The following is a 24,412-nucleotide window of genomic DNA, read 5'->3' on the forward strand; positions in this document are numbered from 1 at the left end:
CATAATAATAATTATTATAATTTTATATATATCTATATATATATATATATATATATATATTATTTATTTCATAAGCATTCAATTCTCGGATTAGTTCGGTTCTATACAAATCTGATCCGAGAATCAAATCAAATTGATCGATTCTCCATTTTTGTAATTCGGAACCAAACCACAACTTGTTCTAAACCCACCAAACCATCCCAAAACTATTGGTTTGATTCGGTTCTCTGTTTGAACCGGACCAAGTTGCACCTCTACTCTCCTTCATGGTTTCTCTTGAGATGAGAGAAATATTCTCTTTTGATGTGATGTTACATGGATATATAAACGATTTGAATTTGGATTTTGATTATGATTTTACCCAATATTCAACATATAAGTGAGGAATACTTGTGCGATGGATTTATTGCTTAGTTACCTTTGTTGTTTATTACTTTTTAAGTAGAAACCCGATAACCATTAAAGGAATAATTTTCCTTTTTTTCTTTGCAAGTAAGGGTTGTTGTCAAAGGTACTTAAACTGGATTCAATGGGCTTTGAACCCAAGCCGACTTAGAGAACACATAAATAAACAAAATATCAAACCTAAGAATTCTTATTCAAGCTAATCACAAACTGAGTAACTAGAATTATAATAATGACGACTCTGAACATGTTGTATTAATCATCCTTGAGCATCACCAAAGATACCTATTTCAATGGAAGACCACATGAAGTGTCAATTTAGGTTGTAGCTTGGGTGATCAAAGTCTAGAGGAAATACAAATATCATTAATGGGGGGCGTTCAAGGGACATGAGTAAAAAATATATGTAAAAATAATCATTTTTCAAATATATGGGTTAGAAGTTTTGGATTGAGCTGATTTTTTGTGAGAATTATCTCTATGACGAAAAGATCATCCTCACAAAAAATAAGCTCAATCTGAAACTTCTAAATCAATCAAAATTGATTTACAAATTATTGGTAAAAAATCAACAACCAACATTCTAAATCACTTTTGATTGGGCTGATTTTTTGTGAAGATGATCTTCTCATCATAGAGACCATCTTCACAAAAAATCAGCTCAATCTGAAATTTCTAACCCATATATTGAAAAATAATTATTTTTACATATGTTTTTACTTATCTCCTTTAGACGCTCCCCATCATTAATATAAATTGTAGTAACTTCGAATAAGATTTCATAAGAAAAAAGAGCTTTTTCAAGATTCTAGATCATCTAAGTCATATAAAAGTATGCCAAAAGAATAAGAAGACGAAAAAAGATCAAGACACAGAGAAGAAATAGGAGTAAGAAAAATAAAAACAAGAAGAGATCCACATCAAACCAATGAGGCAATGGATTATTTGGTTTGCTATGATCGTGTCGCTAGTTAATGAGTTCGGGTACTTGGTGCTGATGCGATTTGAACCCAAGTCTCTAGTATCATCTCTCAAAGACTTTATCGATTAAGTTAATTAGCACTTGTTGTTATATGTCTTCTAACTTGTCAAGAGAATTATTAAAAGTAAAATATTATATTATTTTACAATATTATAGATAGATTAATTAAATGTACTTATTATTTATCAAAAGATAATTTTATAATTATAAAAAAAATAAAAATAAAAATTTCATGAACTACGACCATCAATATAATGTGAATTCTCGAGGTTTCAAAGGTTGTATGTTAGAGTGAGACCATATCCTACTATTAATAAATAATATGTTTGGGATAAATAAATAAATAAATAAACAAATTTATTCGTTCAAGATCATGATTAAAATAGCATAAACAAAAATAAAGGCCGTTGTAATGAGAATGCTCGAGATCTATTCTATTTTTATTTATTTTTTGAAAACAAATACAATATTTCATTATTCATAGATAATATAATATGGATGAGATGAATGGTTGATGGATCACTTACCCAAATGTGCAGAAGATACGGAAAGACAAATAGTTCATTAAAAATAGACCTCAACTGAATAACAATAAATTTAAGACTAGATCGAAACCTGTCAAAATGAACCCAAAAGGAGCTCCGTATCACTCCATCATGGACTATGACATTGACCATATGACCTGTATTGGGTAATTAATGAGAATGGACCTTATCTATTGAGTCTTAAATGAACTTGTTCACCAAATTTCTTCCTAACCACCAATAATTATAGTCACACCATCGTAGCTAGTGCAACCAATCTTCTTGAAGAAAGGAGAGATCCACGATATGGTTCCTTCACACTTTCACGTCAATATGTGCTATATGAGGTACAATCTTGAGGTCACTCCACCACGACTCTTTCGAGAACGTGACACATCTCAACTCTTTATTTAATGAGATCAAGACTCTTTTCTTACACCCCATCCATCTTTCATGAAAAAAAAAAAAAAAAAAGAATAAACAAACAAACACTTTTAATCTTATTTCCTTACCATATATGCATCCCATATATGTCTAAGTTAATTGCAATTTTGATACCCAACTTAATACGAGTGATCTAATTTTCCTTCATAGGTGTTTTTTTGCTTGTTTTTTAAGTATGGAAATGATGCAAGAAATAACACAAGAAAATTAAAAAGCTACATTGCAGAGAGCTGGTGCATGCGTCGGCCCTTCCACCCACAAAGATAACTTCCAGACTGTCGTGTCCGTTTTTGTTTTTGTTGTTGTCGTTGTCGTTGTTGCTGCCTATTTGAGAGGTTCTCAATTACGGGTACAGATTGAGAAATTGGGGGTGTGGTCAAGAAGGCATCACCACCATTGGATCGTTTGGCGAGCCAAGCTATTATATCTGTAAAAACAATCTCTATATTCTGATCGGGCTCTCCGTATGTGAGAGCGTGCCACATTCCCGGGTACAACTTGATAGTCTTGTCGATACTCGTAGCTTGCTCATACAATGCTCGGCTCACTCCTGGATCTGTCACTATGTCCGCCTCACCATGTAACACAAAAAATGGTAGTGTCACCTATAGATGCATCATTAAAATCATGATTAATACCAACTTCTCTAACTACTTGATCTAATCCTAATCTTCACAAAACATGATTTGCTGTGTTGGAGGTGTATCTTAATAAAATTGATTATGAAAAACACTTTCTTGATCGATTCGGAAAATTTTATTGAAACATTCCTGTGTGGCATCCAAAAGCATGATCAGATGCCATAGGGCTGTAGAGCATACCCTTTTATGAAAATATTCCAGAGTTGAGAGACTCTATTGGCACACCAAATTTTACTAACACACCTATCTTTTGAAATTGATTATTTATAATGGGTAAGATGGACTTGAACCCACGACGTCAAAGTTGCTTTAGAATTTGTCAAACCAAACAGAACTATGGGTCCAAACTGGTGTTCTAAAAATCAGACCGGTTGTTGACCTGCATGACTGACCAGGTTGGTCCAAATTCGACTTCAAAAACATGATCCAATGCCACAAGGATGTAGATATTTTAAGAATTAAAAAAATTAAAAAAATTAAAAAAATTAAAAAATAAATTTTCACCATTGGATTTGAAATCGAAATTTAAGAGTTTAGTGGCCGTCCACTTTCAAAGCTTGGATCAAGTTAAAAATCTGGTCTATGCATTAATTTTAGGGTAGGGTTTCCTTTGTAGCTCGTTTTCTTTGTAGCTCTTGTTCTACTGCCCATAAAACATCATATTTAACACACAAAAAACTACGACTCATCTTTTAATCATGGTTTAGACCAGATTTGAAAAAAAATAAAAACTTTTTCTCTCTCTTAAATCAAGTGTTTGAAAATGGGCGGTCAATAAGCTTTTAAATTTTAAACGATTAGACGTAATCGTCTTGATGATGTGGGCCCCCCTCAACCGTCCCTCAACCGTTTAAAAGCACTACATAGAAAGCAGGCTACAAAGGATCTGCTCCCTAATTTTAGAGGGTTGTAGTGTTTTTTTTCCAACAATACAATCCACATGGATCCGACAATTAAAACCTTACTAATTAAGATCATTTTCCATTAATTTATGAGAGAAGACTTTAATTTCAACGGGGTCATGTCATCAATTTCAAAACATAAGGAGTATCTCAAATATTCACCAAATTGTGGAGGGGTATGTTAAAAATTACTTAAAAATTAGACCGGTCCTTTCACAAACTCGGCCGAGTCATCAGTCAAACTGATTGTGTTATAAGTAAAAGTTGGTGTGTTAATAAAAGCTCTCAAAATTTATTGTGAAAGATCTTTTTGTAATTTAGGTAGAAACATAGTGGCAAATTCTTATTAAAATAACAAATAAATAAAATATAAGTTAAAAAATCAGACCTGGTTTAAGCTGTCCTCAAGGTTCATGCTAGTTCTGAGCATCTCTAGTGCTGTTTTCAGCCTAGGCTTATCTTGATATATCAATTTGTTGCTCCTAATCTGAAAATTAACCATTTAAAATTACCAAAATAACTCCTTATGTACCCAAGAATTACCCTTTTGGGTTGCGATGACTATTCTACCCTTACAGAGATAACAGATTAAGTGGGAAGACTACCTCACCTCTTCTCTCTTGATAGGGTCCTTGAAGGCCGAATCTATGACGTCTTTTGTGGGGACGATCTTCCATTTGGGTATGATTTCTTCTACTCTTGTCAATATGTTGACCACCACTGGGTGTGGCTTCACCTTCTCTGAAATCTGTGAACAAGGGCACTTTCGACATTTCAGCAGTAATTAAGTAGGTGAAAGAACCACCAAACCATGCATATTTTACTTTGACACTCTTTTGAAATTAAATGTGTAGGGACGTACATTTTGGGAGTATTAGTATTTTATAAATGTTTAATAAATTTAGGATTTTGTTTGATATAATTTTATTATCTTTTTAACGGGGCAATAGGTATTACGTACTATGATCCTATATTACCAATTGTCGCTATTCCCATCGTATTTATGTATCCTGCACATCATACGATTGTAGTTGAGAGCCCTGCAAGATAATAGGTTACATCATATTATGATGCATGAGATACATTATATCTGTAGACACCCGAATTTGAGCTGGCCCTCGACGTAAGATGCCCCCAAAAATCGAAAATTGGAATGGGCCCTGAAGCCCAAACCTACACGAAATCCAATACGTTTCAATTAATAAATGTTCGAGGCCATTCACGTGGCCCATGGACCCGCACACCTCACCACTCTCAAAATCCATCCAACTCAAGCCCAATTCAACATAAACCCAACTCAACACTATTCTATCCAAGCCCACAACCCTACCCAATCCATTATCCATTACTAAAGCCCAAAGCCCAATCCACTACCCAAACTCAATCTAACCCATCATCATCTCATCAAACCAATCACCAAGAGATGACACATGTCATCATCTCCTTCCACCTCCCTCATCTAATCAACTCAACCCATAACCCTACCCAACCTAACCTATCCCCCATCCTCTCATCATCAACAACCCACAACTCAACCCATACCCGACCCTAACCTAACCTATCCCCCATCCTCTCATCATCAACAACCCACAACTCAACCCATACCCTATACACCCTAACCTATCCCTCATTCTTAACCACCCACATCACAACCCATATCTATCCATCACTTTCCCTAAAACACTCCCATAAAATCACCTCAACCCATACCTCAACCCATACTTCCCATACTCTTCTCTCTAATCATCTAACCACCATCACCAATCAACCAAACTCTCCATCTCTCCATTTGCCACATGTCATCATCCCTTCAATCCTCTCAAAATCAAACCAATCACCACTCATCTCTCCAAATCAAACACCATACTTCTTCAACCATCTCAACACTCTTTCTCTAAACAACTCCCTTACACCACCACTCCTCCCATCAACCATCACTCATCTCATCCCACCAAACACTCTACCCAAATGGATTTGGGTAAGATCCAAACCATTTGGGTTAAAACACAACCAATTTCCATCATTACAAAAATACCCTCATTCTCATCTCAAATTTCATACCCTTTTCCTCTAACACCCATGCCATTATCTACCATTCTAAACCCTCACCCTATTATACCCCTAAAATACATCCCAACTTCTATAAAAACCCCTACATTCTCTTCCTACACTACCTAATGAAAATTTGACAAAAAATCCTCTAAAAAAAAACAACATCTCTCTACTCCACTCTACTCTCAACACCTCACTCTCAACTCAACTCAATCTTCTACAACCTCAAGCAAGTCCAAGTCAACTCAAGGGAAGACATACTTGAAGATCAAGATTGGGACAAGGTGGGTTCAACAAAAGGAACACCCCCTCCACATCCCCTCTTCTACTTTCCCCCTCTCCTACACACTTGCACACACTCCATGGGTTAAATCACCAAAGGGCCCCTTCTTCATAAGGGTGCCCTTAATGATTGAAACCAACATTAAAAGTCCCTCACACTTGAGGGCACACATCGGATTTTTCTTCAATTTTATTTTTATTTTAAATACCGAATCCGAGGTTACCACATCACGTGGATGGAGTAGGGTGCCTAACACCTTCCCTACTCCATAAATGGACCCCCTTACCTTCGAATCAAAGGTTGGACCATATACCTTATCTTACGAGAGTCTACAAAAAATGACAAAATGACATGATTTTTCAAAAATACAAATCCGGGTGACCATTCACACCCCTTTATCAATTTGAATGGTGGCGACTCCAAAACACCTCAAAGTGGAGGGATGTTTTAAAATATCGAAAATCCCGTGTCCACAATATCATAATAAAATAAAGGTTAAGATTTTGATTAAGAATAAAATATTTAACAATATCTATTAAGATATTATATATTAAGAATTATAGATAATTAGTAATTCTATATTAGGTTAGTTTCTAATATCTTAATTGACGTAATCTCTATAAATATTTATGTAATAATCATCCAAGAATTATCAATAAAATTCATATTTCTTCTCCAAATCAAAACTCTAACTTCATCTCTTCTTCTGCCTCATCACCACCATAACCACTCACCCTCTCCGTTGTCGTTATCTGCATTGTCTGCCTCCTTACATCATCGGCCACCTTTCCCTCTCTCTCTCTCTCTCTCTTTCTTGTCTTCTTCTTCTTTTTAAGATTTTTTTTATAATTCTTTTGTCTAGATGAAATCTTGCAATGGAATTTGATTTTCTAACTCTACCCATTTTTCATCACTATGTTAGACAATCCAAAGGTGAAAATCTATCTAGTACAACATTGTTTGCCGTATAAAACTTGCCCACATAGTCAAAACAGACCATCACACTATCACAACTCATTGTAAAGTTGGATTGTCCAACATGATCAGGATGTAACTCCTAGTATTGAGTGTAAGCAAGAAGCAATGCAAATTGTCTCGACTCATTATGTTATAACACGTACGATATCTGTACGAGATTGGCGTGGCAAGTGCACAAAACCATAGATATTTTTCTTTGGGATACAGAAGGAAAAAAGATCTACGGTTCTATACACTTGCCACATCAACCGTGTACAGATTGCGTATGTGTCAACATGTCATTTTATCATTAGTTTTTATTTTATGATTTATTGTACCTTGCACATGGGAGCGACAAGTACCGCACCATTCCAGAGGGTCGGGTCCTTCTTGTGGATCAGTAAGGCCACAGCTCCACCCATTGATTCTCCATAGAAAAACCTGGCCTTATCCCTGTATTCTTCCTGATCTGAAAGCAATCAAACATATTGATATATATATTTTGTACTTTGTAGTGGTAGATATCAAATGGATCGAATCAGACCCAAACTCCAAACCAATCTTACATTATGAAGTGTCAATTTAGGTGGTAGCTTGGGTGATCAAAGTCTAGAGGAAATAGAAATGTCATTAATGGGGGCATTCAAGGGACATGAGTAAAAAATATATGTAAAAACAATCATTTTTCAAATATATGGATTAGAAGTTTCGGATTGAGCTGATTTTTTGTGAGGACGATCTCTATGATGAAAAGATCATCCTCACAAAAAATAAGCTCAATCTGAAACTTCTAAATCAATCAAAATTGATTTACAAATTATTGGTAAAAAATCAACAACCAACATTTTAAATCACTTTTGATTGGGCTGATTTTTTGCATGTGAAGATGATCTTCTCATCATAGAGACCATCTTCACAAAAAATCAGCTCAATCTGAAATTTCTAACCCATATATTGAAAAATAATTATTTTTACATATGTTTTTACTTATCTCCTTTAGACGCTTCCCATCATTAATATAAATTGTAGTAACTTCGAATAAGATTTCGTAAGAAAAAAGAGCTTTTTCAAGATTCTAGATCATCTAAGTCATATAAAAGTATGCCAAAAGAATAAGAAGACGAAAAAAGATTAAGACATAGAGAAGAAATAGGAGTAAGAAAAATAAAAACAAGAAGAGATCCACATCTAACCAATGAGGCAATGGATTATTTGGTTTGCTATGATCGTGTCGCTAGTTAATGAGTTCGAGTACTCGGTGCTGATGTGATTTGAACCCAAGTCTTTAGTATCATCTCTCAAAGACTTTATCGATTAAGTTAACTAGCACTTGTTGTTATATATCTTCTAACTTGTCAAGAGAATTATTAAAAAGTAAAATATTACATTATTTTACAATATTATAGATAGATTAATTAAATGTACTTATTATTTATCAAAAGATAATTTTATAATTATAAAAAAATAAAAATAAAAATTTTGTGAATTACAACCGGCAATGTAATGTGAACTCTCGAGGTTTCAAAGGTTGTATGTTAGAGTGAGACCATATCCTACTATTAATAAATAATATGTTTGGGATAAATAAATAAATAAATAAACAAATTTATTCGTTCAAGATCATGATTAAAATAGCATAAACAAAAATAAAGGCCGTTGTAATGAGAATGCTCGAGATCTATTCTATTTTTATTTATTTTTTGAAAACAAATACAATATTTCATTATTCATAGATAATATAATATGGATGAGATGAATGGTTGATGGATCACTTACCCAAATGTGCAGAAGATACGGAAAGACAAATAGTTCATTAAAAATAGACCTCAACTGAATAACAATAAATTTAAGACTAGATCGAAACCTGTCAAAATGAACCCAAAAGGAGCTCCGTATCACTCCATCATGGACTAAGACATTGACCATATGACCTGTATTGGGTAATTAATGAGAATCGACCTTATCTATTGAGTCTTAAATGAACTTGTTCACCAAATTTCTTCCTAACCACCAATAATTATTGCCACGCCATCGTAGCTAGTGCAACCAATCTTCTTGAAGAAAGGAGGGATCCACGATGTTCCCTCACACTTTCACGTCAATATGTGCTATATGAGGTACAATCTTGAGGTCACTCCACCACGACTCTTTCGTTAACGTGACACATCTCAACTCTTTATTTAATGAGATCAAGACTCTTTTCTTACACCCCATCCATCCTTCATGAAAGAAAAAAAAAAACAATAAAAAAGAATAAACAAACAAACATAACTTCTAATCTTATTTCCTTACCATATATGCATCCCATATATGTGTAATCTAATTGCAATTTTGATACCCAACTTAATACATGTGATCTAATTTTCCTTCATAGATTTTTTTTTGTTTGTTTTTTAAGTATGGAAATCATGCAAGAAATAACATAAGAAAATTAAAAAGCTACATTGCAGAGAGCTGGTGCATGCGTCGGCCCTTCCACCCACAAAGATAACTTCCAGACTGTCGTGTCCGTTTTTGTTTTTGTTGTTGTTGTTGTTGTCGTCGTTGCTGCCTATTTGAGAGGTTCTCAATTACGGGTACAGATTGAGAAATTGGGGGTGTGGTCAAGAAGGCATCACCACCATTGGATCGTTTGTCGAGCCAAGCTATTATATCTGTAAAAACAATCTCTATATTCTGATCGGGCTCCCCATATGTGAGAGCATGCCACATTCCCGGGTACAACTTGATAGTCTTGTCGATACTCGTAGCTTGTTCATACAATGCTCGGCTCACTCCTGGATCTGTCACTATGTCCGCCTCACCATGTAACACAAAAAATGGTAGTGTCACCTATAGATGCATCATTAAAATCATGATTAATACCAACTTCTCTAACTACTTGATCTAATCCTAATCTTCACAAAACATGATTTGCTGTGTTGGAGGTGTATCTTAATAAAATTGATTATGAAAAACACTTTCTTGATCGATTCGGAAAATTTTATTGAAACATTTCTGTGTGGCATCCAAAAGCATGATCAGATGCCATAGGGCTGTAGAGCACACCCTTTTATGAAAATATTCCAGAGTTGAGAGACTCTGTTGGCACACCCAATTTTACTAACACACCTATCTTTTGAAATTGATTATTTTTAATGGGTAAGTTGGACTTGAACCCACGACATCAAAGTTGCTTTAGAATTTGTCAAACCAACAAAACCATGGGTCCAAACTGGTGTTCTAAAAATCAGACCGGTGGTTGACCTGCATGATTGACCAGGTTGGTCCAAAGTATTTGGTTACTTCGACTTCAAAAACATGATCCAAAGTAGCTCACTTTCTTTGTAGCTCTTGTTCTACTGCCCATAAAACATCATATTTAACACACACAAAACTACGACTCATCTTCTAATCATGGTTTAGACCAGATTTGAAAAAAAAATATAAAAAAATAAGAACATTTTTTCTCTCTTAAATCAAGTGTTTGAAAATGGCCGGTCAATAAGCTTTTAATTTTTAAACGATTAGACGTAACCGTCTTGATGATGGGGCCCCCCCTCAACCGTTTAAAAGCGCTACATAGAAAGCAGGCTACAAAGGATCTGCTCCCTAATTTTAGAGGGTTGTAGTGTTATTTTTCCGACAATACAATCCACATGGATACGACAATTAAAACCTTACTAATTCAGATCATTTTCCATTAATTTATGAGAAGAAGACCTTAATGTCAACAGGGTCATGTCATCAATTTCAAAATATAAGGAGTATTTTAAATATTCACCAAATTGTGGAGGGGTAGGTTAAAAATCACTCAAAAATTGGACTGGTCCTTTCACAAACTCGGCCGAGTCATTAGTCAAACTGATTGTGTTATAAGTAAAAGTTGGTGTGTTAATAAAAGCTCTCAAAATTTATTGTGAAAGATCTTTTTGTAATTTAGGTAGAAACATAGTGGCAAATTCTTATTAAAATAACAAATAAATAAAAATAAGTTAAAAAATCAGACCTGGTTTAAGCTGTCCTCAAGGTTCATGCTAGTTCTGAGCATCTCTAGTGCTGTTTTCAGCCTAGGCTTATCTTGATATATCAATTTGTTGCTCCTAATCTGAAAATTAACCATTTAAAATTACCAAAATAACTCCTTATGTACCCAAGAATTACCCTTTTGGGTTGCAATGACTATTCTACCCTTACAGAGATAACAAATTAAGTGGGAAGACCACCTCACCTCTTCTCTCTTGATAGGGTCCTTGAAGGCCGAATCTATGACATCTTTTGTGGGGACGATCTTCCATTTGGGTATGATTTCTTCTACTCTTGTCAATATGTTAACCACCACTGGGTGTGGCTTCACCTTCTCTGAAATCTGTGAACAAGGGCACTTTCGACATTTCAGCAGCAATTAAGTAGGTGAAAGAACCACCAAACCATGCATATTTTACTTCGACACTCTTTTGAAATTAAATGTGTAGGGACGTACATTTTGGGAATATTAGTATTTTATAAATGTTTAATAAATGTAGGGTTTTGATTGATATAATTTTATTATCTTTTTAAAGGGACAATAGGTACTACGTACTATGGTCCTATATTACCAATTGTCGCTATTCCCATCGTATTTATGTATACTGCACATCATACGATTATAGTTGAGAGCCTTGTAAGATATTATGATGCATGAGATACATTATATCATAATAAAATAAAGGTTAAAATTTTGATTGAGAATAAAATATTTAGTAATATCTATTAAGACATTATATATTAAGAATTATAGATAATTAGTAATTCTATATTAGGTTAGTTTATAATATCTTAATTGACGTAATCTCTATAAATATTTATGTAATAATCATCTAAGAATTATCAATAAAATTCATATTTCTTCTCCAAATTAAAACTCTAACTTCATCTTTTCTTCTGCCTCATCACCACCATAACCACTCACCCTCTTTGTTGTCGTTATCTGCATTGTCTGCCTCCTTACCTCATCGGCCACCTTTCCCTCTCTCTCTCTCTTGTCTTCGTTTTTTTTAAGATTTTTTTTATAATTCTTTTGTCTAGATGAAATCTAACAATGGATTTGATTTTCTAACTCTACCCATTTTTCATCACTATGTTAGACAATCCAAAGGTGAAAATCTATCTAGTACAACATTGTTTGCCGTATAAAACTTGCCCACATAGTCAAAACAGACCATCACACTATCACAACTCATTGTAAAGTTGGATTGTCCAACATGATCAGGATGTGATCCCTAGCATTGTGTGTAAGCAAGAAGCAATGTAAATTGTCTCAACTCATTATGTTATAACACATACGATATCTGTACGTGATTGGCGTGGCAAGTGCACAAAACCATAGATACTTTTCTTTGGGATACACAAGGAAAAAAGATCTATGGTTCTATACACTTGCCACATCAACCGTGTACAGATTGCGTATGTGTCAACATGTCATTTTATCATTAGTTTTTATTTTATGATTTATTGTACCTTGCACATGGGAGCGACAAGTACCGCACCATTCCAGAGGGTCGGGTCCTTCTTGTGGATCAGTAAGGCCACAGCTCCACCCATTGATTCTCCATACAAAAACCTGGCCTTATCCCTGTAATCTTCCTGATCTGAAAGCAATCAAACATATTGATATATATATATATATTGTACTTTGTAGTGGTAGATATCAAATGGATCGAATCAGACCCAAACTCCAAACCAATCTTACAATTTATGAGCTAGGTATCCGGTCCAATGTCGGAAATTATGCCAAACTATAAGGGGTCATAGTGTAATTTACCATGAAATTATCAAAATGTTAGGGAGTCAAAATGGAATTATGCCAAATTATAAGGGGTCATACTGTAATTTACCATTAAATATAAATATTGGGTTAGGTTTCTATGCTTACCACACACAGATTTGAAGAAATCGCTACAATCGTTGACAATGTTATCAAACTTCTTGATATAACATCGAGCTCCTCTGGACCTTCCGTGCCCTTCATAATCGATCCCGATGACTCCATAGCCTGAGCTTGCTAGCCTTGTCCCACACCCTATCCAACAAATTTAAATCATAATAAATAAATAAATAAAAATTACTACAATACTTCCCATATTGGTGACAAAAATCTACATCTAAGTCAAATATTAGTTAGTAGTTCATTCTAAGAAATCATAGTGGCCAATCCAACGGATCAGAGCCTCAGTATCACATTATGGGTCTGTTTGGATGCAGTGTTTTCTAAACTCTAAACCTTGGAAGAGTAAATCCTGGACCAAATTCTGCTAATCCTAATTTACCAAGGTTAAATTGGAATTACCAAAATGTGCAACCAAACAATCCATAAGCAAAATGGACAATGCAAATAGGGTGAATTACTATTTCGTGAGTTGAAAATGAGTTATTTACGATTCGGACTCACTGTTCATTTTAATTATCAAAACATGAACAATCAATCACGTTTTCGTTAAATTTTTTTTTAAAAATTTAATAACATTTTCACCGGTTTAAAGTGAAATTGTCATTTTAAACTTACCAAATAATCACTTTAAAAACCTCCAAATTTGTTATCAGTCACTTTTGGTAATTAAAATGAACAGCGAGTGAAAATCATAAATTCGTCAAAAGTCATCACTTTTTAGTTAATATCTCCTGCAAATATGCACGGTGGCCACCCACCAAAGGACATAAACTTGATATATCAGATTACATGGTCTCCATCTATAATATTAATTAATTAATGTGTCACTTTTCCAAGTATTTGGAATATCTGGTGCGGTCCATTGAATTGTGGGTCCCACTAAATACCTTTCTTGATAAAGGGCGTATGGGAGAGGAAAGTCAATTTTGAATTATCACTAATTTTGTGACTTTTGTCCATTTTGACAAATTTAATTAGGCCCGCCCTTAGAAAATGTGGGTGTAATCAGTTTGTTTGTTTGCCAAACAAACCAAACGACATGGCCCACGGTATATAATTCAAATATACTTTACTGAAACCAACAAATAGAAGAAATGGTTTAATCACCACCAAATATTGAAAAAATTATCACAAATATATATTAAAATATATATATAATTATAATCAGTTTTAAATCATGATCTTGTCACATGTAATAAGAATTTTTTTTAATATTTTATGATTGGGATTTTGGTCCACAAACCTGACTAGCAGAGACGCTTTTGATGATGAAGAATCAAAATCCAAAGGCCTGACTAGCAAGGACGAGACAACTAACCTCTAAAAATATTATATTTTGCCCAGATCCCTTGGGCACATACAATACCCCCACAAACAACACATATCATGTAAATAGAAAAAAATAAAATCCTTGTAACTGACCAACAAGAGATTTGAATTCAAGACTTCTCCCTTTGTGGTGGGATGCCTTGCCTACTGTGGGTTGGTTGTAATAAGAAGCTCTCATCAATGTAGATTGGTCAATAAAGTGGATGGACCAAACTAAAAAAAACTACAATCATGATCTAGTTTTAAATGATGATCTTGTGCAGAAAATTGACATGTAATAAGAATATCTCATTTGGTCCATAAAGTGGATGGTGTAGGATGGTTTACAACTACAATTAGGTGTATGTCACTACACAGTATCATAATTTTTTTTAATAAAAAAAGTACCCATTAAGAACAAATAAAACTTAAAAGATAAGAAGTATAGCTTCTCTCTGCAATTATACAGAAGGGAAGGGCCGTAACATAAAATTATTGTTCAATAAAATGTTTTAAAAAATAGTTTTTTTTTTTTTCAAACAAAAAAAAAAAATTTATTTCCAGAACAAACCATAAAGAATTAATGATGAAGAAAAAGATGGGAATTGAATTCAGAGTTCAGACAATACACATGAATTCAAACACAGTACAAGTAAAAGCTATTAACCAACTTTGTAGTCTCATAATTCATGCCACCCCATTAAATGATTTATGGGGTAAGGAAATATGGATCATAAGTGATTCTCTACTCTTCAAACATGTGTGTGTGTGTGTGTGTGAGGAGAGAGAGAGAGAGTTTACTTGAAACATTTATTGTTTATAGATGATGCAGAGAGATGCATTTATTTATTACCTTTCATGAAGCCACTGCATTCCATTCCATACCCTGTAATTCCATTAATTAATCAATCAATAAATAAGAATATGGGTTATAGAGAGAGAGAGAGAGAGAGAGAGAGAGAGAGAGAGACCATGGCAGAGAAAAACAAGGGCCTTTGGAGAAGAAATAGGCAACCATCTGCAAGTAAAGAGCTGAACTCCTCTTGAATTCCTTATATACTCCTTTTGAGTTTTGATTCCCAAACAAACAAAAACATCAACAAATCATCTCTTTAATTAGAAAACTAAAACAAACAATAATAGAAACCAAAACCATAAAGGAAGGAAGAGGAGTGTTTATTAGCTTGAAACTGACCTCTTGATACTCCACCTCCATCTCTAGCTATAGAACAACCAACCTTCAATAACTGCACCATGTAATGAAAATTCCCATAAACATAAATTTACTAAAGAAGAACTTGACCATTTTTTGATCTAGAAAGCTAGATATCTAATAACCAATCAAACCCAGAAAAGAAGAACATAAAAAAATTGTCTTATAAGGAAGAACATATGGAACCAAGAGAAGAAGAGCTTTCGGTTTGTAGAAGCAAACCTTGGGCAGTCCAATAAGACTCAAAGCTAGAGATATTGCGGGTACACGCGTCGGGTTAAGATAGCTAGATATATAAATGGTACATCATCCCACGACTCTATCCATCCCTATAATAAATCACGATATATTACACGATACGATATATTCTCCAACGCTATATATTCCGATATTTTGATTATTAAGTCTATATTTAATTCACCCAACACAAGTACCAAAGTTCCACCCACACCTTAATACATGTCACGTAAGCCATTATTCAACGAATTAATAAAATAAAAATGAGATATTTTAGGCATTTATTTTTTGAATTGTGAATTACGTGGCATGTACTAAGTGTAGGAGGAGGGTTTCAATCCTCCACCCATGGTGTATAGGATCCGGGCTCTTAAATATTTAGCCAGACAGGTGTCGAGCATGCAGAGGTAGAACGTATTACTTTTCACCAGAGATTCAGCTGCACAATGAATCCTTTGTAATGACTGCACAGTCTGCACCAGTATCATCGGAGTACGTCAGGTTAGCATTTTATAAATCTCTCTTATAATTTCAAGCTTTGTAAGTTACCTATTAGAATTTAAGACGACACAATGTGACTTAGATGATCATAGAAATTCATATAATCCAACTTTTTTTTAATGGAGGTCAAATATTTAATCAAGCGGGCCCACTAAGAAATGATCAAGAAGTATGTGATCACTTGATCATGGGTAAAATGTAGAATAAGGTTGGAGAGGAATAGTGTAATAAATGCTTCCAAGAATCACAACAAAACATTGTGTCGTGCTACAGTGCTTACATTGGACACTGGGTTCAACACTAAGCTGATCTGATAGTGTACATATAGCCATAGATTTATTTCTTCTAAATGTAAATTAGAAAATCAATGGTTCTCTATGCGTTGTCAGGTTAACTTAATGTTGAACCTAGTGTCCAACGCAGGTTGCCTAACATTTTTCTAAAACATTTTAGTAGTCAATGCCAAACATGATAGAGTATCTACACCTAAATAGAAAATGTATGTTAATGAGAAATGATCTTGTGAACATGTGACGTAAGTGGGGTTGGCAATGAACTGACCTTGTAGTGCACAGATAATCATAGATTTATTTCCTCAAGGTACAAGTTAGAAAATTAATGATTTTTTATGCATTGCTAGGTCAGTTTAATGTTGAACCCAGTACTCTCCAACACAAGCTATCAAACATTTTTCTAAAACATTTTAGTTAGAACCAAACAAGATAGAAGTACTTATATCTAAATAGAAAATAAATGTTAATGAGAAAGGGTCTTGTGAACATGTGCCATAAATAAGATTGGCAAAGAGAGATTTTATTTGGTTTTAATCCGAAAAAACTAGGCTTCGAATTAGGGTTTTGGATTTTTGGATCAGATTCAGATTGAAGTTCAATTGTTTGATGAAATATCAGACCAATTTTTTAGATTAGGCATAGCCTAATTCGATAATAATCCAAACTAATTCCTTACATAAACATTCATAAAAATCTCATCGTAGATATAAAACCAATTTAACCACTCATCTCTTTCAAGTTGTTAAAAAAATTATTTTATAAAAGTCATAGTCCTCAATCAAAATCTGAACAAACTCTCTCGCTATCCATCTTCTTCAATCTCTTCCACACCTTTTGAGGATAAGGTTGGCGATGCATTTATTAAGGAAGAGTTTGAAACACAACTCCATCTTGCTCTTGCTTTCTCTATCAAAGTAAATTGTATCTCTTTCTCTCTCTCAAAATGATTGGTAACACCTGCTCTGCAAACCTTTTTTTTTTTAATAAAACTCATTCTTCTTCTTTAGCATCACCACAAACCCTACTTACATGACTCACTCAAATCCTACTACAAGAAATCTTCATCTTCAATTTTTTTTTCTTTCAAGGTTGTATCATTTTCTTCATTCTTCTAAAATCCTAGTGATTTTGCCACAAAATCTCTCACTATTGTAAAAAAAAAATGAAGCAATAAAGAGAACAGAAGTTGCTCACGAGAATATAATGATTTACGTGGTTCAACAATGTGCCTACATCTACAGATCAGGTAAAAAATAATTATTATTTTATTTCACACGTTTTACAGTTCTAGAGATCTTTATTTATAAAATCGGGAGTTGTTAAAACACATTTATTTTCACAAAACTATAAAATCCTTAAGAAAATATTATACAACTGTCTTTTACATAACCCTAAATTTTTTGGTTTGGGGGCTCTATCCCATAGTCCTAAAGAGAGTTGCTCCCATGCACCCTGTAACTCAACGTAATGTCAACAAAATACAAGACATTTACACAACAACTCTCTCAAATCCTATACTACTATAAAAAAAAAAAAAATACCTTAGACATCACTTTCTTTTAACTAAACATCAATTTTTAAATCTAAAGTGCTTTTTTTGTGGGTGGAGGGATCAAACAAAAAAGAGTGGGACTTAAAACATTGATTTTGAAAAACTTGGTGTCTAAAACCATCTTTTACAAATACTTTTTCATCTAAAGAATAGCCATCACTTTTTTCTTATAGACATTATTCAAAAAGTGATGTCTAAGGTCTTTTTTCTATTAGTAGTTAACCTAAACCCTCAATATTTCTTCTTCAAAACCCCATTTTCTAAAGAAAAAAAAAGTTTGGATTAGATCGATTTTGGTATGAGTAAAATATTGAACAAATCAAATTAAGCTCTAATATTTATTGATTTGATCAGATATGGATTATAAGACATATCTTTCGGATTGGTAACAATTTGGTATTGATCCAGTACTGAAACGATCTATTGTCAACCCTAGTCATAAGCGTACATGTTAATATGCTTTAAATACACCTCCTAATTTTATTTTCCAACAAAAAAATGACATAAAAAAAAGTTATACCAAATTACCATAAAATAGTTATTTTCAAGGTGTATGTAATGCATCTTAACATGCGCCCATAGGGAACATTTTATTTTTTTGTGATTAACGAGTATCATTAAAGATAGATTGTTTATCATCCCTTGCTAACAATGTGACATGTCTTAGTGACTGGGTCCATAGATCAGGCCCAATGTTTGTGAGATGTGAAATCGAGAATTATTGACCATATATCTAGTTAGTTATTACAATCAATGTTTTAGAAACAGAGTCGACGGGTAGTCATGCGCTGTTAAACTCTTTTATACAAGACAAATCAGTACAAATTGAACTAGTCTATAATATGTGTTATATTTGTTAGAGAATTGAATGCAACCGTTTTATGATACATGAGATACATCCAAATCTCATCACAAAAGGAAGGTAGTGATGGAGAATAATATATGTAGCAATATCAATTATGATATTCTACAATAGAAAGTTTAATAAATTAGAATATTTATAATGTGTCGGTTTCATATTTTGGTTGATGTAATTTCTATAAATATCCTATTAGTGTTCATATAATATTTATCTGAGAATTCTGAATAAAATAAATTCTTTCATGGTATCAAAGCTCAAGCTCCACTAAGCACATCGATCTTGAATCCTTTTTTTTTTCTTCTTCTTTTCTAGTATTTTTTATTTTCTTAAAAAAATCACATCTTCTTATATAGTTTTACAGATCTCAATTTTCAATTTAAATCTCTCAAATAAGAGTCTCAGAGATTTACTGAATTTTATTATTGAGTTAGAAGGATCAAATAGTCAAAGATAAATGTAAATTTTCAAAAATACAGTTCCCTTTATGTTGCTTTTTCTCCATGTATAAATGTAAAATATAAACAAATCTAAAATTTATTTTAAGGTATTTTTAGTAACCAAGAGATGAACTATTTGTGGCTGTCTCTACAAGTTTGGATTGTTCTAAAGTGGGGATCTACGAATGTGAATTTGCATTGAATAAATCGACGAGCCAAACAACAAAATGTAAGATTAAAAAAAATGTCTAGTTGGTCATAGGGTCTGATCCTAATTCATTTGGTCTTGCTAATCTGCATTTATTAGAAATTAAAAAAATATATATAGGTGATTAGAAATAAACAAACCTTCATTATATTTTTATTTTTAGAGTTATTAAAATAAGATTTCTACCATCTTTCAACCAAATCTTTATAAACCTATTAAGAAATATTTACCATTTGAGTTTGTTTATTAAGAATATTTTCCTTATGAAAATCATTTGGTCTATTCCATAGAATTGAAAATAAAGTACTCCTACTCTTCCATCTAAGTCTCTCTCTCTCTCTCTCATCCTCATGGAGTACAAATGTGTGAAGAGGATTATTTAGGATATCCATTTGTGAATTTTTTTTAAATTAAAATGTTGGTTTATCCTCTTAGAAATAAGGTATTTTCGTTGTATTTGGATTGAGAGAAATGGAGAGAAGAGAAGCGAAAATAAATGAGTTTCTCTCCATTTCTCTTGTTTGGATTGTTAATAAGTGGGGAGAGAAGAGAAAATAAATTGAGAGAAGAGGAGAGAAAAAAAACAATGAAGATTGATAAATTTTCTTTTTCTCCAAAAGTGGAAAGAAGATGAGAAAAATGGAGAGAAATCCTTTTAAAATATTTTATAATTTTAACTATGCCCTAGATCTTTCTTAAGATATTTTAAAATTCCAAAGTTGTCCCAATTTCTTTCCTGTCAATCCAAACATGGTGGAGAGAAATTGAATTTCTCTTCTCTTTTCTTTTTAATAAGTTTTTCTTCTCTTCATTTCTCTCAATCCAAACATAGACTTAAGATCTTTTTCCTCCTTAATAAGTCTTTTGGGCTAGGTGGACTTCCAAAGTTGGCCAAAAAACACCCCTTCAAATTTAATGGCCTAAATCAAATTGAAATAATAATAATAATAATAAAGAAATTTAATTTGAATTATATTTTTTAAAATTTTATTTAATTTTTTTTTTTTCAACAATTCTTTTATATCGATTTTATTATGTGTCACACACGTCATTCATTTCTTATTGCAGAGGTGCTCGAACTACCCCCACATGTAAGGCATGTCACGATGACATGTTTCACCACATTGGCCAATATGATACGTCACAGAGACAAGCCCACAACACTTTGTACTTAATTTCAAAAGTTAGTTATAGTTTTCCCGCCTTTCCTTTTAAACACAACGGTATGCGGGGAACAACAAAGCTCATATCCTCCACACACCCATCCCTCAATCTCTCCCACCCAACCCCAGACTCCTTCACCTGGAACACCCTCATTCGAGCCCACACTCGGGCCGAAGCCAATGCTTCTCCCCTATCGATCTATCTCCGTATGAGATTCCATGGCGTTGAACCCGATTTCCACACATTCCCTTTTCTCCTCCATTACTTCTCTTCTCCATCTCACCTTGAATCAGGAAAGCAAGTCCACACTCACATCCTCTGCTCCGGTCTCGCTTCCAATGCCTTCGTCCAAACCTCTCTCATAAACATGTACTCTTCTTGTGGCAATTTAGATTCTGCCCACCAAGTTTTTGATGAAATACCCTACCCAGATTTGCCTTCGTGGAATTCAGTCATTTCGGCAAATGTCAAATTGGGTTTTATCGATATTGCACGTCGGCTCTTTGATAAGATGCCGAAGCGAAATGTGATCTCTTGGAGTTGTTTGATGAATGGGTATGTGAAATGTGGTGAGTACAAACAAGTGCTCGCTTTGTTTCGAGAGATGCAAGGATTGAAGTTGGTTGATGATGTTAGACCAAATGAGTTCACCATGTCTAGTGTTCTTTCGGCGTGTGGGCGATTAGGGGCGCTTGAGCACGGGAAATGGGCTCATGCTTATATAGATAAATGTTGTATGAAAATTGATGTTGTGTTAGGGACTTCATTAATAGATATGTACGCAAAATGTGGGAGCATTGAACGGGCCAGATGGGTGTTTGATGAGTTGGGGTACAACAAGGATGTGATGGCTTGGAGTGCCATGATATCTGGCCTTGCAATGCATGGGCATAGCAAAGAGTGCCTCAATTTGTTTTCGGAGATGCAAGATCATGGAGTTGCGCCTAATGATGTGACTTTCTTGGCTATTCTGTGCGCGTGTGTTCATGGGGGTCTAGTGAATGAGGGTAGGAAGTATTTTGATAGGATGAATGGGGAGTTTGGTATTACTCCTTTGATCCAACACTATGGTTGTGTCGTGGACCTTTATGGGAGAGCGGGTCTCATAGATGAGGCATGGGATGTTGTGAAATCTATGCCAATGAAACCCGATGTGCTTGTGTGGGGAGCTCTTTTAAGCGGGTCTAGAATGCATGGGGACATTAAAACATGTGAATTTGCTCTCAAGCAACTCATTCATCTAGAACCAACGAATAGTGGAGCGTATGTTCTTCTATCAAATGTATATGCGAAGATGGGTTGGTGGGAAGATGTCAGACATGTGAGACATCTCATGGAAGCTAAGGGGATAAAAAAGATACCTGGATGTAGCTTGGTTGAGGTGGGAGGTGTATTACATGAGTTTTTCGTCGGAGATGAATCACACCCAGAGACCCGTGCTATTTATTTGATGCTTGAGGAGATCATGAAAAGGTTAAAGATGGAGGGTTATGTTGGGGACACTAAGGAGGTCTTGTTGAACTTGGATGATGAAGGAAAGGAGTTGGCCTTATCCCTTCATAGTGAGAAGTTGGCGATTGCCTTTAGCTTTATCAAGACAAGTCCGGGGACACCCATACGTATAGTTAAGAATCTTAGGATATGTAGTGATTGTCATGTTGCCATTAAGATGATATCTTGGATTTTCAATCGAGAGATCGTTGTTAGAGATTGCAATCGGTTTCATCATTTTAAAAATGGGTCATGCTCTTGTAAAGATTATTGGTGATTCTAGCACTGGCTCCGTTTGCATATCTTGAGGTGTAAGTTAAGCAAATTACACCTTCAAATAGAGAGGATGTCTGTACTGAACAAGGCTTGTATCAGTGACAGGCACAACTTACCTGTACTCTGCCATCATTTTAAATACGTCCAACCAAATGTGAGTCTTTCCCTCAAAAAATAAACAAAAATTGCTTAGAGCAACTCTATGATTGGGGTGCCGTATGATCCACTAGTCGAGAGATTTTACCATTCAACATTGAATCAAATTAACTGAGTCAGGTAAGAGCTTTGCATTGCACCCTTGAATAAAGAATTTTGATGCAACATTTGTTCGAAAGGTCTAATTCAATGGACTGCAAAACCATCATGTTGAGTAGTATTAAATCCTACATGTATTGATATTTGAGATGCTCTTATGTGGACTCCCCCTTGAGATATAGTTTGCAGTTGAGTATCCCGAGGAAAATAACAAAAATACTCTCGTAATGTGTTAAATGAAAAAGTATGATATAAAATTAAGTGTAAAGATTTTCCGATAACCCTCCTACGCCCCCATCACATAATCGTAGATCAATTGCCTTGGGATATGCTTGTGTAACCCGAGGCAAATGACCTACAGTTTTGTGATAGGGGTTGTATGTCAAAGTCAGATTATCACGACTCTAAAATTAAACTAGAAATAAAATTTTAAAAATAGTTATAATTTTTTGAGTGCTAATAATATGACATTGTTTTGCACACGCCCCTAACGTGTTTACTCATACCCCAACAAACATTTGACATGTGGTGTGAAAGACATTAGCAATAGAGAGAACTCTTGCCCGTTGCCCACACATTTATTCTTTTAGATTTCAAATCTTAAAAAGGGTAATTGGACCCACATTGATTATCACATTGACAATCCAACAATAGAGCCTTCTAGATTTTATGAAAATATTTATATTCAAATTTATTTTTATTTTTTATCTTGATCGAAGGTGTTGAAAATGGATAACCACCGAGCACCCAAATTTAAAAATAAAATTCAATGGTGAAAAGTAAATTATTATTATTATTTTTTAAATTTTTTATTTTTTTATCCTCTACAACTCCATTGCATCAGATCATGTTTTTGAATGTCACAAGTTGATTAGATAAAAAAAAATTTCTTTTTTTTTTTCACTATGGACAAAAGAGAGAAAGGGGTGTTGGGCAAAAAACGATGTCATTTTATCAAAATTCTAATTTTTTTTAATTAAGCATAAATCCTAATTTTATAATTTATTGTATACATGTGTTCGCACATGTTACACACTAGTAGTCTTAAAATTTAAAAGATCATATACTAAGGGGTCGTTTGTTAAATTGAGCAAATAAGTGCTGAAAGATTATAATTACTGAAATTGTATAAACGTTGATTAAGTACTGAAAATATTGTCTGTTCACCTCTTTGAATTGTGCTGAACTAATTCAAATTAAGCATTATAATCACAGAATATTATTTGTTAGTTACTACTGAAAGGTGATAAAATAATTATATTACCTTTTTTAATCACAATATATTCTATTTGAATGTTTAAACTGCGAATTCGCATCACACATAATAACAATAGCATAAATGTAAAAGATAATATATTTTGATATTCTAAATTACGTACATAATTCATTATACCCAAATTTTAAATTACAATATAATAACTTTCACATCCAAATTGTTTTGCACACGCCCCTAACGAATTTGCTCATACCCCAACAAACATTTGACATGTGGTGTGAAAGACATCAGCAATAGAGAG

At 33.9% G+C, this 24,412-nt stretch overlaps 2 protein-coding genes across 3 annotated transcripts; one reads left to right on the forward strand and one right to left on the reverse strand.

Annotated features, from left to right (window-relative positions):
* Positions 1–2,440: 2,440 nt before the first annotated feature.
* LOC147383418 (caffeoylshikimate esterase-like) lies at positions 2,441–15,859 on the reverse strand. 2 transcript variants are annotated; one of them, XM_086427699.1, is made up of 9 exons: positions 15,842–15,859; positions 15,602–15,653; positions 15,378–15,468; positions 15,260–15,292; positions 13,084–13,230; positions 12,669–12,799; positions 11,401–11,538; positions 11,179–11,277; positions 9,454–10,022 (listed from the first exon to the last, which is right to left on the reverse strand). In XM_086427699.1, the coding sequence occupies exons 2-9, from the start codon at positions 15,620–15,622 to the stop codon at positions 9,630–9,632; spliced, it is 1,053 nt and encodes a 350-aa protein (XP_086283825.1). In that variant the 5' UTR covers positions 15,623–15,653; positions 15,842–15,859; the 3' UTR covers positions 9,454–9,629. The 2 variants fall into 2 exon arrangements, with proteins under 2 accessions (XP_086283826.1, XP_086283825.1); XM_086427700.1 differs by lacking the exons at positions 9,454–10,022; positions 11,179–11,277; positions 11,401–11,538; positions 12,669–12,799; positions 15,842–15,859 and adding exons at positions 2,441–2,960; positions 4,287–4,385; positions 4,509–4,646; positions 7,529–7,659 and having other exon boundaries at positions 15,602–15,798.
* Positions 15,860–20,819: 4,960 nt separating this feature from the next.
* LOC147383419 (Pentatricopeptide repeat (PPR) superfamily protein) lies at positions 20,820–23,440 on the forward strand. The gene has a single exon (XM_086427509.1). It carries the CDS (start codon positions 20,821–20,823, stop codon positions 22,639–22,641), a length of 1,821 nt encoding a protein of 606 aa, XP_086283635.1. The 5' UTR covers position 20,820; the 3' UTR covers positions 22,642–23,440.
* Positions 23,441–24,412: the final 972 nt, after the last annotated feature.

The sequence above is a fragment of the Akebia trifoliata genome, chromosome 16 (assembly GCF_017979445.1).
Source record: "Akebia trifoliata isolate Shusen 1 chromosome 16, ASM1797944v1, whole genome shotgun sequence".
NCBI classification, from domain to species: Eukaryota; Viridiplantae; Streptophyta; class Magnoliopsida; order Ranunculales; family Lardizabalaceae; genus Akebia; species Akebia trifoliata.

What these genes read in the sequence shown, in the direction of transcription:
- LOC147383419 (XM_086427509.1), top strand. Translation starts at nt 20,821, where the DNA reads ATGTTTCACCACATTGGCCAATATGATACGTCACAGAGACAAGCCCAC.
- LOC147383418 (XM_086427699.1), bottom strand. Translation starts at nt 15,622, where the DNA reads ATGGAGGTGGAGTATCAAGAG. An exon ending in TTTCTTCAAATCTGTGTGTG is followed by an intron (nt 12,800 to 13,083) that starts GTAAGCATAGAA and finishes GATTGCTTTCAG; the next exon opens with ATCAGGAAGATTACAGGGAT. An exon ending in TTGAGGACAGCTTAAACCAG is followed by an intron (nt 10,023 to 11,178) that starts GTCTGATTTTTT and finishes ATGCATCTATAG; the next exon opens with GTGACACTACCATTTTTTGT.